The sequence below is a fragment of a genome, unplaced genomic scaffold, assembly GCF_019419815.1.
Source record: "Pyrus x bretschneideri cultivar Hongxiangsu unplaced genomic scaffold, Pyrus_bretschneideri_v1 Contig4, whole genome shotgun sequence".
Lineage (NCBI taxonomy): Eukaryota > Viridiplantae > Streptophyta > Magnoliopsida > Rosales > Rosaceae > Pyrus > Pyrus x bretschneideri.
The window spans coordinates 4,766,983-4,782,891 of NW_025999723.1; the positions used below are offsets into that span (position 1 = coordinate 4,766,983).

Below are 15,909 nucleotides of genomic sequence, written 5' to 3' on the forward strand. Positions count from 1 at the left end.
CACGAGTTTTATAGACACAAAAAAATATGCTCGGATAGCGTAGTATACTAACACGTATTGTTTCCCATCAAAATTGAATGGGAAATGTGAGTAAGATCCATCTCAAATGACTGAAAATTGTTTACTTTTTATTTTTATTGAAACTAATGGAGCCAGTTTTTCGTTCTTCTTAGGTTGTGGAATTGAAGGTGGGATTGTACTGTGAATAATGCATCAAGAAAGTCTTGAAGGCCATCAAGAAGATTGAAGGTAATTCATTTTACTTTCATCCTTTAAACTACGGAGAAAGATTCTCTTCCCTTTTAATCTCTCTCTCATTCTCTCGCTTCCTATTTGAACGGTTACAGTTAAATCACGTCAATATCTTATATTGATTTTTTTTATAAAGACAATAAAACAAAAAACAATGTGCGAGAGGAGAGAAGAGAAGGGAATGAGAAAAAGAAAGAAGAGAATCTTACTCCTTAAACTACGCAAACAATGTACGAACGGTTAATGGAGACTCGATGTTCAACGAGAGTTAGTTCAGTTGGTAATGACTGTGTTTGTAGTTGACTCCCAATGACAATTCGGTATCCACTGCTAGCAGTTTTCATTGGTGCGCGAGTTGTAAATCCTACATAAATTCATTCTAGCGGTAACTGGCAATTATATGCTATGCGTAAGTCTTTTATGCTTGAAGTTGTGAGTAGTACCCTAACTCGGGTGAGAGTGGTCAATACCTTCTGAACTCTTCACACAACCTTCATTTTTGTAATTTAGTTTCTGTTAAAATAGAAACGATCACTTTCGACGAGAACGAAACTTAAAACCTCTAACAAGTGAGAGAAATACTGTAACGAAATTAGTTGCTAACTTTGCTTAACAAAATAATCAAATTTAATTTCAAATTAGATTTACTTTATTCATCAAAGCAAGTACGAACGGTAGAACACAGTTACATGGAACAAACACTGAAAGCTAGATACATGCTTATCTACAAACGACAAGAAACACTACGTCAAACTCGGTCATCCAGCGCCGCCCGGCTCGGTCTACCTCGGCTGCTGAATCGCCCTGGGACTCACTTTCACGTTCACAATCTTCGGTGCCTTTTCGATGTACCTCGGCGCCTCCGCCACGGGTCGGCCCTTCCGCCATTTCAGCAATCCCAACGAAACCAGCTCTTTGTTCAAGTCCTTCTCTTCCTCCTCCGCCGCTGCACACCACAAACATTTCAAAATTAGCGACTCAGATCGTAAACTCGAGCGAGATTCAAAGGCAAAAGACTCGTTTGGGACTGCTTCTGCAGAAAGAACTTCCGCTGCTTTTGCTAGAAGTACTTTTGTTAGAAAAATATTGACATTGATGTTAAAATTTCCACGAAAAACACTTGGATTGCTTACTAGGAAAGCACAAGCGCTTCTCTAAAAAGTGCTTCTGCGATCTAGAAGCACTTATAGTTAGAAATGCTTACGCTGAGTGTTGGGGGAGTAATGGATGTTCTCAACGTCGTCGAAGAGGGCGTCGACATCGGAGAGGAGGGCAGGATCGTGAATATCGGAAAATGAGGGGTCGTTTTGGGGATCTTGGAAGCGCTCCTGGAGCCAGTAGTCTTGGAACCAAGGGGAGGACTGGACCAGGGCCCACCACTCGGCGGAGAAGTCCTCCACCGTCCGATACGCCAGCGGCACGAACATCGGAGCGTTGGGATTCAGATTCGACGACATCGTCGTGGTCCTGGAAATGACGTCCATCGCCGGTCTGGTAGTTGCTTGATGCTGTAAATCTCGAAACGACGTCGCAACCAAGAGAGCGAGGGTGAGAGAACGCCTGCAGAAGTAGAAGGGTTGAAGCCTTGAAGGTGATGAATCAGCGGATAAGGATAAGAGTGGAAAATAACTTACTATAAATAGCCAAATTAATGAGGAAGGGAAATGCAGACGATTAATTATTTCTTATTTTTTTTTGGGATAAATAATAATTAATTAATTAATTGAAGGGCCGCAGAAAAGAGTGGTCGGTCACTGACTTTTGGTGTTAATGGCGACAAAAATTATAAAATTGGCCCACAATTTTACTTCCCAATCCAAAACCGCTAACTTTGCCCACAGGCTTTGAAATTCCTATTTTTTTTTTTGAGATATGGCTCGAGATTCTGGCCCATTGTTTTTTTGTTTATTTTATGCCACGTGGAAGCCACGTCGGTCTTATGGGAGAACCCTATAATGAATCGTTCATGTCATGATTCTTAACCGTTTGATACTTACTTGTAGTCATTGTGTTTTTAGCTAAAGATTCGAGCCATGATCCCGATTCATTCTAAAAAAATTCTCCAATATGATTCTAATATCAACCATAATAAATCATCAAAAGAAAAACTGTGTACTGACTGGTTGAAATTCTGGCCCAAGTCAATGATATAATGTGACATGTAATGTTCTCTTCATATTGTATTTTATCCTCATATGACATTGTATTGTTGTCACAGGTCGTCACAGTGGTAGCATATTTGTGCTATGTAAGTTGTTTTTCAAACTGTGGTCGCTAAATCTTGTGCCGGGTGGGCACGAGCATTGTGGAATGTTAAAAAAAATGAGCTCAAACTGTAGAGAGGGAAATATAGAAGAAGGCATATTGTGTATTTTTTGTTGGGGATTTTCCGGAAAAATTCGTCGCGTATTCCTCCGATTCCTTATGAAAGACATTCAGTCCATCATAAAAGAAATTACATATAGTGTTTATGCTCGTCGTGTCCGATATACAATCAACCAACATTTATTAAATTTCAACAAGAGTTAGAAGAAGTGGTTTGATCCTCTTATTTTTATTTTTTGAACCAAGAGATCCATGAATCAGGATCCTAATACATAGAGACACAAATAGTCCTACGAGAGCAAGAACTTACAAGAACATTCGGAACATTTCAATCAAACTCAGGTTGGATTAGTAGTTACTAATTACCTTATATTTTGTTTAATTAATAATAATTATGATATAAACACCCGCAGTTTTCTCAAGGATCGAATTTAGATTATCTATTTTGTACTTTGTAGGATATAGCTCACCCGTCAAAAATATTCATTCCCAAAATATCAGCTTCACCTCACATTCCTCTCTCAGACTCTCTGTGTTTTTTGTGTGTGTGTAATTCTTGTGTTTGCATCCACTTCTTCGTCGTTCTTCGTTTTTCGGTTTCTTCTCTTTCGTTCTTCTTCTTCTTCCTTGAGGTGCAAGCAAAAGTAGAGGCAGCTGAGATGGGCTTAGAAATGAATGCATTGGTTGGAGACATCGAGCAGGCCATAGACAATGTGACTTTGGTGTGCCAAAATCCGCACAGCAGCATTACTTCCCGCGGACTATTTCGCCACGAGAACCCTCTCGCTTCCTCCACATCTCTTCTTCTGGTGCAGTTATCCATCATCACCCTTGTTTCCCAGTTGATCAATCTCTGCTTCAAACCCCTGGGACAGTCCACCCTCGTTTCTCAGATGTTTGTACGATTTCAATCTCTGCATTAACAGAACTTGTATACATTTGGACACCATTTGCTATAAGAATTAATTCACCATGCTTTTCCGTTCTGTGTGTATCTAACAAATCGAAATTCTGTTCAGGGCGGTGTAATATTCGGGCCATCGCTTCTGGGGCACAAAAAGCAATCGCAGACACCATCTTCCCGATAAAAAGCGCTAATGTGTTTGAAACAATTGCAACATTCGGCCTCATGTTCTTCCTTTTTTCATCGGGAGTGAAGCTGAATGCAGGCAGAACGATAAGGCCTGAACGAAGAGCAGTTTCCATTGCACTTTCGATGTTCTTCTTCACCTTGGCACTCCCCTTATGCCTAACCATGATGATGAGAAAATATGTCGCGATGGACGAGACCCTTAGGTCGGCTCTCCCAACTATAATCGCATCACAGGTTATATCGAGTTCCCCTGTGGTTGGTTGTTTACTAACTGAGCTCAGGCTAATGAACACGGACCTTGGCCGCCTGGCCCTCTCTGTAACAATGTTTTCCGATGTTATGGGCATCAGTATGGTTGGGGTGGCCATGGCGATTTTGGGTAACAAGACGAAAACTGCGTTAGTTCCAGCCTTGGAAATAATAACATTGTTAGCTTTTATTCTTTCGATTATATACTTGTTCAGGCCAGCAATTCTATGGATGCTCAACCGTATAGAGGAAGGGAAATCTGTCAAGGAGTCGTATACCATTACCATTTTCGTGTTTGTTCTTGTGTGTGGATTTCTCAGTGAGCTCATAAGCCAGCATTACTTGCTGGGACCTCTAGTTCTTGGGTACGTCGTGCCTGCAGGACCGCCTTTGGGATCTGCATTGGTGATGAAGTTGGAAATTTTGGCTACAGGATTGTTCTACCCAAGCTACCTTGCCAATAGCGGGCTGAGGACGAACATCTTCAGGGTTAATCCTCGGTCTACATGGATTATGGGGGTTCTCGTTCTCTTTTCTGCCCTGGTAAAGGTAGGAGCAGTAATGTTACCAGCCACCTATTTTGATGTGCCTACGCATGACGCTTTTGTGCTCGGCATTGTCCTTAACGCCAAAGGCATCACTGAGCTTGTTATGTACAACATTTGGAAGCAAGGCAAGGTCTGAATCTCAATCGCTAATTTAAACTCTCCTTTTCGCTAATTGTTTTCAGTACGATGCTCACCTGGGATGATATGATAAATCTTTTACAGGTTCTGACTGATCAAGAATTCGCGCTGTCCGTGTTCTCAGTGATAGTGATGACAGCAATTGTAACACCTTTGATAAAGTTCTTTTACGATCCTTCAAAGAAATACGCAGCACTGAAAAGAAGTACTATCCAGCATTTGAAGCGCGAGTCAGAGCTCCGAATCCTGGCCTGTATCCACAACCAGGACAGTGTTCCCACTCTCATAAACGTCCTGGAAGTAACAAATGCTACAGAAGCGAACCCTGTTGCAGTCATAGGCCTCGTCCTCACCGAGCTTGTGGGGCAAACCAACCCTATTCTTGTGGCACACCAACCCCGTGACAACTTTAACAACAACACAGCCATGTCCTGCCATATCGTCAAAGCGCTGAGGCAGTACGAGCAGCATAGCCAAGGGCGTGCCTCCCTCCAAGCATTCACTTCCATCTCACAGTATATAACAATGCACTGATGACGTTTGCCGCGTAGCAATGGAGAAGAGGGTTAACCTGGTGATCCTGCCGTTTCACAAGCAATGGGCAGTAGATGGCAACATTGGGACAGTGAACCGAGCTCTCCAGTCCATGAACATGAACGTCCTCGAAATGGCGCCTTGCTCTGTTGGAATTCTCGTTGATCGGGGACTGCTAGGAGGGTCGGTATCAGTTCTAACCAGCCAGTATACATTCCATGTTGCTGTGATCTTCATTGGTGGTGCAGACGATGCTGAGGCACTAGCCTATGGCGCTCGCATGGCAAGACATCCGAGCGTGGACTTAACAGTTGCCCGGTTCCTCCTCTTTGGTGACTGAAAACAGCAAAGACCGGAAGCGGGAAAGTGACCTGGTTGAGGAATACCGGCTAGCTAATGCAGACAATGAGCGGTTTGTTGTGGTGGAAGAGGTGGTAAGAGACGGAGCAAGATTGTCTGCTGTTATCAAATCAATGGTGGACTGTTTTGATTTGATGTTGGTAGGCATGCACCACCAGGACTCCCCGCTTCTTTCGGGGCTCGGTGAGTGGAGTGAGTGCCCGGAGCTCGGAATCATCGGGGATATGCTTGCTTCCCCGGACTTCCAGTGCTCACTTTCTGTGCTAGTGCTGCAGCAGCAGAGAATAGGAGGGAAACCGGTTAATCGGAATCAAGCAGTTGACAAAGAACCGCTAATTCACGATGCACCACCTGAGGAAACACTCAGAGGATCCTGGACGATTACAGTTAGCGAAAATGGTAGGAAATAGAGTTTAGAAACTCTTCCTTTCTGGTGTTTTTTTCTTTTTCAACTTAGCCCCGTTCATTTTTCTGTAAATGACACTATTTGTGTTTTTTGTTCTTTATTTTTTTTCAACAACAACAAAGCATTATTCCATTAAATGAGGTCGGCTGTAGGAATCTTAAAACGTAACTGTGGTCGATTTTGTGCCGTGTCTTTTGTTAGATCTAAGTAGTTCAAGTTTTTTCTTAGTCTCTTTCGAAGTCTTCCTTTATCCCTTTGGTCTTGAGTCTCTGTCTTGTAATTACATCTTCGAACCGAAGTGTCTGTAGATCTTTGTTTCACATGTCCAAACCACTTTAACCGGTTTTCTCTTATCTTCAATTTTAGCTACCCCTAATTTACCTTGAATATCCTTGTTCATAATCTGTCAATTCTCGTGTGCTCACATATCCAACGAAGCATTTTTGCTGTTTAAATTAGTTTAAAATTGAATATTAAAATCGAGACGGGGAGATGAGAATTGAAACATACTGGTTTATAGTTAAAAATTAGAATCTAAAAACAATTTTCGATCGTTATGCAATTAATTTAAATAGTAATAAATTTTCTTTAACATTACATGCCGGTGTAACATTACGTGCCGATGTAACAGTCTCATTGTTTCCGAACAAAGCTGCTTTTAGTAGGAAAGCTTCACCAATCTACCATGTAACCACTTAACAACCAACTAACACAACGATAATAAAAGCTAAATCAAATTATTGCTCGATCGATCCAGAGTCAATTTTACTGACCATAAATATCGAAATACATATCGCAAAATTTACGTGTCCTCTAATGCCACAAGGTAAACCAGACGACGGGAAGAATTGACTGCGGAAAACAGCAAGCTTCGGAGCTTTTCAATAGCGATTACAGGGAAGAGAAAGATAGAGAGTGAGAGCTCACTGGATACCGGCAAATGAGGGCAAGACAGCGATAAGGGGGTCTCCGAAACCAACTGCTTCTGCACATCATTAACAGTTCAAATAAACGAATAAGAGAGCCTTCGTAGCCTTTTAAGCCTTGACAATTGTAGGGTTTAGATTAAGTTCACAATATACGACCGTATATATGACAAACTTGATAACATTAAACTACTGCATCGAAAAATGATAATAGTCACTATACCTCCGTCGTTGAAGAGGAGCTTCAAAACTTCTCCACCCACATCAGTCTGCCCAACACATCAAGAATCCGTCATGAGCGATATGTCTGTCATGAAACACTTGGCATTAAGGGAACTGAAATGGAAAACGTACCTTCACAGGAAGTTCGGTGCCAAACTGATCCACATATCCGATTACCTGTCCTTTTTTTATCAAATCACCCTGTAAAGTTTGGAATCAAGAGAAGCCAGATTGAGGTTATGTTGCCAAGTTGGTTATACAAATTGTGACCCTACAATACATTCATTATTTGGATAAAGAAATCAAGATTCCGAGACACTGTTATGGGACTTATTTAGACTCGATCTTATTACCTAAAATCCTAATAGCAGTTGCAATGAAAGCACCTGTAGAATCGGTTGTCCCTAAAATGGGGCTTATTAGATTCGATCTTATTAACAAAAATGCAATCTTCTAGATAGATATATAAGTATTTTACTAATCAGTTAATTCCTTGATTTACTCAACTAAATGAGGAGTTTAGAAGAATATTCTGGGAGTTTTATGTTGTATGTTGAAATCTTTTTCTAGATAATGTACAAATGGCATATTAGGTAAATTTCCTATTAAAATTATGGCAAAAAAACAAAATCAAAACGTTGAGCCAAACATAGGAATGCAAGTGATACCTCTTTAAAGATGGGAGGTTGCTTCTTTCCTTTCACCGTTCTTCCCCTGCGGAATGAACCAACCTGGAACCAACAAGAAAAGAAGATGAAGGTGAGCCCTAGATGCTATGTCGTAGTTAATGTCCTGGACAAAGTAAAAGAACCAAATTGTTTCTCGAACATAGGAACAACACATACCGTAGGAGAAGAAACCAGATCATATCCCTTAGCACCAGAAGCCTCCAAGGCTGCTAACCTTGATAACTTGTCTACAGATACATTTGTAAATGGAGTGGTTTTTTCAGAAGTTTTTGGTGGTGATGCTGGAGGGGGAGCAGGAGTTGAATCCATAGGTTTAGATGGAACAGGTGGTGGTGTTGCTGGTGAGATGCTAGGCACTGGAGCACTGGTGACTGCAATATTCCGCTTCAAATGCATTTCAAAGTCTCCAACCTAACACAGAGACATAACCAATCAAAGAACTGAAAGAAGAGAATGTAAACTACAAACAAAAAATTGCTGATGACAATTAGAGGTGGAAAATCAACCCATTGGTGATTTCACCTTACACCATCATCACCACTACCAATCTCACCTTGATATTATGGTGATATCAAATTCAATGGTCTGAACAGTAACAACGGTTCCCCATGAACAACCCAATGGGTTGATTTACCACCTCTAATGACAATCAACTCTAGACAACCCAGTAAAACAGGAGAAGCCTGAGGAACTAATGAAATTTTAACCAGGAGTTGAATCCATAATCTACCACTAAAACGTTTGATTTATGTCCCCTATGACTCAACTCCATGGGCACACTAAAAATGTACTCATCATTACCTTAACATATTGAGTATCCACTTCTTTTCAGATTCTTAACGAAGAACAAACATTGTTTTTACCATAAAATGCATGCTTTATGTTTAGGTACACATGAAGCAACATCAATAGATTTTTCAAGAGTACCATTTTGCATGATGGGTGTTGATATTTACCTTAAGTTTCAGTTCAGCAACCTCTGTCTCATCACAGACTTCTAGCATCAGTGCCTGGTGATAAAGACAACTATGTGTCAGACCGGAAGGTTGAGTGCAAAAGCATTAGAGGCAGCATCAGTATCCACCAAAAATTGTTGATATTAATAGAATCTAATAAATTTTAATGAATCAATAGGAGCATAGTTGGAGCACAGTAATGCAAAAAGCTAAAGCATGAAGTATAAGTCGACTGAATTTATACCAAATTCTCAAAGTTCAAAAGCAGTTGAAAATCTTGCATCAAAACGTTCAAGTAACAATTTGCGATATCATGATATAAGAAGCAATCATAATCAAAGCAAGATTTAGGATTACTTTGAGTATAACCATTGTTACCATACAATACCTTTGCAAATCTACTGATGAAGGAAAAAGTCAAGTATGCTTCATCAACAAAGAACAGAGGGTCATACAACAAAAACAAGGATTCCTGGTTCAATTATGACTTTTTTGTTTATGTAGAATCGTAAATATTCTCACCTCGAATCCACTAGGAAAAATTGTGGGCTGGGCAGCTTTCTCTGATGAGCGTTGTGGTTTACTATCTGCTGAAACTGCCCAACATTAAATATATTTAAGATGGAAATTAAGATTTTTACTCAAGACTATATTAGCTCGTGTAAGCACATTTAAAGAAAAATGAAAACCCAAATGTTAAGAAACAGAAACTAAAAAGAAAGAAATCAAATCAGATGTAAATTTATTCTGACAACAACAAAAATTATCTTCAGATGCAACAATGTAACGGAAATCAAGCTTTACAAATATCCAAGAGGAAACATCACAAGTTATTGGTTAATTTAATTGCACTCACAAGGACAAACTTGCTAGTTACTGAATACTGTATAGACACAAACATACCGCTGGAATTTTCAGTCTTAGCAGCTTCAGATGTCTTCACACATGATACTAGCACTCCCTTTCGCTTTTGTGAAGAATAAATGAACTTCTCACTAACCATCAAGCCTTGGAAATATGATCTACTTGGAGTGGGCCTTCTGGTATTGTACACAGGCAACATACCACGCTTGTCAAGCAAGGACCCGACATGGGAAACCGTGCCTACAGAACCTGAAATTTGACAATGTCTTGTGACTCAGAACCAGACCATGGATCAAAGCTCAATAATTGTTGAATAATTTGCACTTCGCAGAGTAACGTAAACAGATTATGCATATAGGACTTCAAATCCTTCATATGCTAATGACAGTAATATTTCAAGTTTTATCACAGCATTTGAACAAGTTTCAATTCAGAATGCTTTGTTAAATTAGATCCATTCAGCTCCACAAAGAAAGAAAACACGATGTACATGTTCGTTATCGTTATCATAGAAATCCGTGCCGGTTAAAGATAACAAGATCAATCCCATCAGATCTCAACCTACTGGAGCCTAATTTCTTACTTCAACGTTACCAAAACGTTATGTGCAAAAACCAGCCATGCTTAGTTCTACACAAACAATCAAAATAAACTCAAAATCTTCCATTTATTTTTCCAAAATCCAAAGCAATTTGATTCCTCCTCTATCAATTCGTTCACAAAATAAAAAATCAAAACAAATAAACAGCTAAAATTGTTTTCCAAAAAAAAATTAGCTCAAATTGCTAATAATGCTTAAGCTTCAAACATACACAAATATATACATATTTATATCATGAATGCATGTATGTATGTACATATGTATGAATGAACAGATACAGAGAGAGATAAATATAGAGATAAAGATAAAGAGAGAGAGTTACAGTTGAAGGATCGGACAGCGGCGGAGGACTCCATTGGCGGAAGGAAAATGCAGACGAGAGAGAGAGATTTTCCGGCGATTTGGATGAACCAGAGAATCGGTACAAGACGGGAATTTAAAGAGAAGTTTCGGGGGTAAAATCGAGAGCTGAAGAAAACGAAGCGCCACTGGTTAGTTGGGGAGCTTCATCTTCGAAATGTCCGCCTCCCTCATCAGTTTCTCCGTTTAAGTTGAGGACTTACCGGGTGCGGCGGGTTCTAGGATTACATCTGTGCGTCTTCCACGTGGATGTCTTGCATTATGACACATTGAGAACCTAAGATTAGATAGGATATACCTTCACATACTCGATCCTACCCCTTCTTCATCGCCTTCACCCTGACTAAATTAGGAAAGGGATCTCTCCGATTATTTTCTCGTAATTTATCAAATTTGAGAATTCAGATCATTAAAATTTAATTTAATAATTATAAATAAAGATTTTTTTTAAAAATTTATAATAATTTTAATCGTTAAATCAAATTTAAATAATCTGAAATTCTAAATTTAATAAATTAAAATGAAGAAATCCGGAATGAATGCCTTTTCACTAAATTCGCTCCAAATAAACAGCTATTGTTGCCTCTTGTCCCTCTTCAAATCGAAAACATCCCTCCAAGACACCCGCCATCCAACGCCCCAATAATGGCCTCCCCAGCGACGCTTCCGATCTCCAACGCCCAAATGACCGTCGGTGCCCAGTCACAGCCTCCGATCGCCACCCCCGCCTTCCGCGCGTTCATCTCACGCCTATCCTCCTCCGTCCGCAACGGCTTCTCGCAGCGCCGCCCCTGGTACGAGCTCGTGGACCGGAGCGCCTTGGCCCGACCCGACTCCCTCACCGATGCCTACTCCCGGATCCGCAAGAATTTCACCTACTTCCGCGTCAATTACGTGTCCCTACTCACCCTCGTACTCGCCCTCTCTCTCCTCACCCATCCTTTCTCCCTCATCGTCCTACTCTCGCTCCTCGGCGCGTGGGCTTTCCTCTACCTGTTTCGAGCGTCCGATCAGCCCCTCGTCATACGCGGCCGCACTTTCTCCGACGCCGAAACCCTCATCGGACTCGTCGTGTTGACCGTGGTCGTCATCTTCATGTCCAGCGTCGGCTCGCTCCTGATCTCGGGTTTGTTGATCGGATTCGCCATTGTTTGCGCGCACGGGGCGTTTAGGGTTCCGGATGACCTGTTTCTCGACGATCAAGAGCCCGCCAACGCCGGATTTCTCTCGTTCCTTGGTGGCGCTACCTCCTCCGCCGCTGCCGTCCCTGGACGTGTCTAATTGAATCTCGCCGCAACCATGGTGAGGCCAAATCTTTTTTGTACTGATCTGTGCAATTGATATTCTTGTAGATTATAAAAACTTAATCTGATTGCGGAATTTTGGAGCGGAAATTCTAGGGTTTCATGTAGATTTGATCTGAAATTTGTATTTCTGTTTTATTTATTTAGTCAAATTTTGATGCTGATGAATTTAGATATTAATTCATGTTTATATTCTGATTATTTGGTGAGTTAATGCTTATGAATGATTAGATTTTCCAGATTTGCATGAATAATTTGTATAGAACATGGTTTGTTTGTCGAAGACTTTGATTTAAAATCCGGGCGTAGCGAAATTGGCTAGAGAGTTTTGACTAAATCGATTAGAATATCTTGCTCGGATAAAAAGAAATTCAAGCAGCAACGTACATTGTTTGTGTTATAGTAGGACAATAGGTATTACTTATGGAGATGTGGGATAAAATCTGTAGTCGCTTGTAGTCGGAGGCTCCTCCGTTGATGACATGGTTCGAGGGTTTAACGGTGGCTCTGAACATGTCGGTTTTCTAACATCTTATGTTGATAGAAGTTCATCACGATTCACTAACGTCAGACTCATTTAGTTTCGAGTTGGATGTAACCAGATTGGTCGGAGTGTTTCTGGTAGATAGGTTATGCCATTTTTAAGAGGCTTTTAGGGTTCTTAAGCCATCTGCACTTGACTTTACTGATTAGTATTTGATTTTGTTGTTTTTACTGGAAGTACTCGTAATTGGGGATTTTCTCTAACGAGGGATAAATCTTGTGGGATTTGAGTAGCCGGTCAATCGGCGCAGTGCAGCAACTATCCCACAAGATTTTGACGTGGCTAGAGAATTTCTGATCATAACATCTTATGCTGATTGCTGCCGATGGATATCTGGTACTGCGGTCTAGTACTCCACTTGTAGGTGGGAGGTGGGAGGTTTTAAGTTTGATTTGTATTAATGACGAGTTCAACACGTTATTATAGTTGTCCCATTGTGTCGCCAAATCCCCACCGAGAACACCATTATGTCAAGGATACTCTCTTGTCATGAGTTCTTCATGTGCGTTGAGCATATATTAGATGAGTGATTTACGTTTCCAACATCTTACAAATATTTATCGTACATGTGACATACTTGGAACTATGTCTTGGTTGTACAAGAGAATTTCTCCTCACATAGAACGGGACCAAAATTCAGTGTTCTCATTATTCTGCGAGTAGTGTCATATAAATGGCGTGTTTAAGTGGGAGGATGGTTCTCTCCCATCCTAATCTCTCTTCCCTTCCATCCCTTCCTATTTGAACAATTACTGTTTAGCCACGTCAACATCTTATATTGATTTTTTTTTATAAAGACAATAAGACAAAAAACAATAAGTGAAAGGAGGGGACGGAAGAAGATGAGAATAAGAGGGGAGAGAATCCTCCTCCGTTTAAGTGTCTCTATCCAAACTTTTCTCTAATTGTGCGGTTCGGGTCAGCCCGAAAACAAAATAAAAGTGGACTTGCTATTTCTAATTTTGTAAAACCTCAAGTGAAAGGGAACTCATTCTACATTTCATCACTTTCTCCACTTTGAGGGGTAATTATGTGAAGAATTTTTTTTTAATTGTCTGGTATTTAAGCCAGTACTCTATGGGTGCGTTTGTTGCACCGGATCATCTCAGACTGGATTAGCTTCAGGGACTAAGCTGGACTGACTTAGTGAAGGCGTTTGGTGCAGTGTCGGACTAAAAAACAAAATAATTAACAAATCTTAATATTATATTATTTACTCTACATATATTAATATTATATTATTTAATTTATATTATTAGTATACTCCATTCTTTTCTTCTTTTTTTTTCATAACAATTCTCCATTTTTCTATTCTCTCCCTCCCCATCTTTCTTCTCTGTCCTAGGCAACCCAGTCCTTAGATGATCCTAATCGCCATCCAAACCCAGAAATAGAACCTTGGCCTCCCTCTGCCGCAACCCGTAGAAGCAGTCCAGCAGAAACATTGCGGCGACTGATTCTTCTCCAGGAGCAGATTGGTGGAGTTATGAGTTAAGGACCAAAATACCCACAACGAATCAAATGAGGAGAGATCGAATACAAAAGCTGTTTGGCGAAGCGTTGCAGACTCGTTAGATCTGTGTTTGAAAATGGTTTTGGGAGAGCAAGATTAGGAGTCGATGAGGCCGAGGAACTAAGCAAAGAATTGTTGCCTCTCGACAACGAGCACGGCGATAAAGCATCTTGAGGATGGGTGAATCTGAGGTCTCGTGATTGTGGGTTCAGGGCGAGGGGGGAGAGGGTGGTGGTCGTCTGGTGGTGTAAAAGGGAGATCGGGAACAATGTGTTTGACATCTTGTGAAACAAAGAGCAGAGAGGGGGTCTTAGCTAGTCCCATGGTTTCCGGGGACTCTCGCTAAGAACCTCTAGCGATGTCCTCAGTCTAGGCTAATCTTAGCTAGTCTTATTAACATTAGTCCCGTGCAACAATAAACACATGACTAGACTAATAGTTAGTCCAGTCCAATCCAATCTCACTTAGTGAGGGCAAACAAACGCCTCCTATGTCATAAAATAAGTGAAAAGATACAAATAACATGAGAAGTGCTCGTTGAATACCCAATATCTCCATTATGTGGCATGTTGCTATTGGCCGATGAGCTCAGGCCCAAGCCCTCAAATGTTCAAAACAAAGATTTTGTTTTCCAATTGAGTTCCAACGTGAACGATGAAATGAAAGGTAATGAACCCCTTTCTTCATCTTCCTCTTTCATCACCTTCTTATATCAGTTACGTGGGGTCTTAAAAATCGAGTCTGAATCCTCTTTGTGAGGATCCTGAGAATTCGTAAATCGTATCCGTTCATTGTACATTGTGAGGTTATAAATTATTTTAAATATTTTTACTTAAAAATAAACATAAACAATACTTGACAAAAAATGATAACATGATGTACGATGAACGAACACGATTCACGGATCTCTAAGATCCTCACCAAAAAAATCTGGAAGGATCCTGTGGGTTAAAAATCCAAGCTAACCATTCGATCCAGCTATCACCTAAAGTTTTCTTGTGCTTTTTGGTAAAAAACAAAAAAGAAAAGAAAAAAAATAAGAGATATTATTATGTACGACGGCTATGGTCACCCACCCATGTTATAAGTCCGCTCAAGGTACACACAAAGGAAACCTCTTGCAGTCGGCTCAACCAAAATAGGTACGCATAGACTTGAATGCATGAAATATGAGACATAGCATGCACTGATGTATCTAAGAAGGGTTACAAGTTGTACACAATTATGTACATACGTCACATTTACGAAGTTATATACGACTTGTAGTAGAAGGAATTCTCTCAACATATAAGACACCATCCATCCACCCATAATAGTTATATCATTATACAAACGATAGTAAGAAATGAAAAATTAAATTTAAGACCTCAAATGCATTAACAAACGCATTATCACTTGAGCTTAAAGCTTTTGCACCACCGTCCTATAATTTTAGTAACAAACTCGGGGATAAGGGCAAAACAGTCCTTTGACAAAAAAATGACAAAAGAAGCTGCCGGATGCAGTACTGTACTAGTTCCTGCAGGGTTTTCACCTGGCGATGTTTAAATGGCGGGACCCGCCAGAAGGAAAGATAGCCGTTGAGGAGGGAGGCGGAGCCATCCAAACTTCGAAGCAATAAAAAAGACCCCAACTTCAACAAGTTCAATTCAACCTTCCCACCTCCTCCTCCGTCCACGAGATCATCGAGATGTTCAAATCATTATACAAACATATATATATATATATATATATATATATATATATATATATATATAAGAGAAATATAAAAACCCTAGCCGGATGAGGATCTTTTGAATTTTCTTTGTGAAGATGCTAAAGATTCTCACATCCTAATCGTTCATCGTATATCGTGTGATCAGTTTTGTGTGATATCCACACATCTCATTTTACTTCTTACACATCCTTGATAATTTCTGTCAGTTGATCTTCTTCAATTTATCTAATCCGACAGCCGAAAATTAAAAAGGTGTGTAAGAAGTAAAATATGATGTGTGGATATCACACCTCTTAATTTTAAATATA

General features: G+C 40.2%; 3 protein-coding genes and 1 pseudogene across 4 annotated transcripts; 2 read left to right on the plus strand and 2 right to left on the minus strand.

The window, feature by feature from the left end:
• Positions 1-886: 886 nt before the first annotated feature.
• LOC103942215 (protein EARLY RESPONSIVE TO DEHYDRATION 15-like) lies at positions 887-1,792 on the minus strand. Its single transcript, XM_009352411.3, has 2 exons — positions 1,457-1,792; positions 887-1,198 (listed from the first exon to the last, which is right to left on the minus strand). Exons 1-2 carry the CDS (start codon positions 1,734-1,736, stop codon positions 1,035-1,037), a joined length of 444 nt encoding a protein of 147 aa, XP_009350686.2. The 5' UTR covers positions 1,737-1,792; the 3' UTR covers positions 887-1,034.
• A 1,064-nt stretch (positions 1,793-2,856) lies between these two features.
• Positions 2,857-6,014, plus strand: LOC103942217 (annotated as a pseudogene).
• Positions 6,015-6,623: 609 nt separating this feature from the next.
• On the minus strand, positions 6,624-10,699 carry LOC103942218 (biotin carboxyl carrier protein of acetyl-CoA carboxylase 2, chloroplastic). Of its 2 annotated transcripts, none has more exons than XM_009352416.3 (9): positions 10,486-10,699; positions 9,602-9,811; positions 9,221-9,285; positions 8,699-8,752; positions 7,899-8,153; positions 7,722-7,784; positions 7,186-7,254; positions 7,055-7,100; positions 6,624-6,890 (listed from the first exon to the last, which is right to left on the minus strand). In XM_009352416.3, exons 1-9 carry the CDS (start codon positions 10,517-10,519, stop codon positions 6,829-6,831), a joined length of 858 nt encoding a protein of 285 aa, XP_009350691.2. In that variant the 5' UTR covers positions 10,520-10,699; the 3' UTR covers positions 6,624-6,828. The 2 variants fall into 2 exon arrangements, with proteins under 2 accessions (XP_009350691.2, XP_009350689.2); XM_009352414.3 differs by having other exon boundaries at positions 9,221-9,294; positions 10,486-10,697.
• A 328-nt stretch (positions 10,700-11,027) lies between these two features.
• LOC103958661 (PRA1 family protein B1-like) lies at positions 11,028-12,028 on the plus strand. The gene has a single exon (XM_009370953.3). The coding sequence runs from the start codon at positions 11,169-11,171 to the stop codon at positions 11,802-11,804; it is 636 nt and encodes a 211-aa protein (XP_009369228.2). The 5' UTR covers positions 11,028-11,168; the 3' UTR covers positions 11,805-12,028.
• Positions 12,029-15,909: the final 3,881 nt, after the last annotated feature.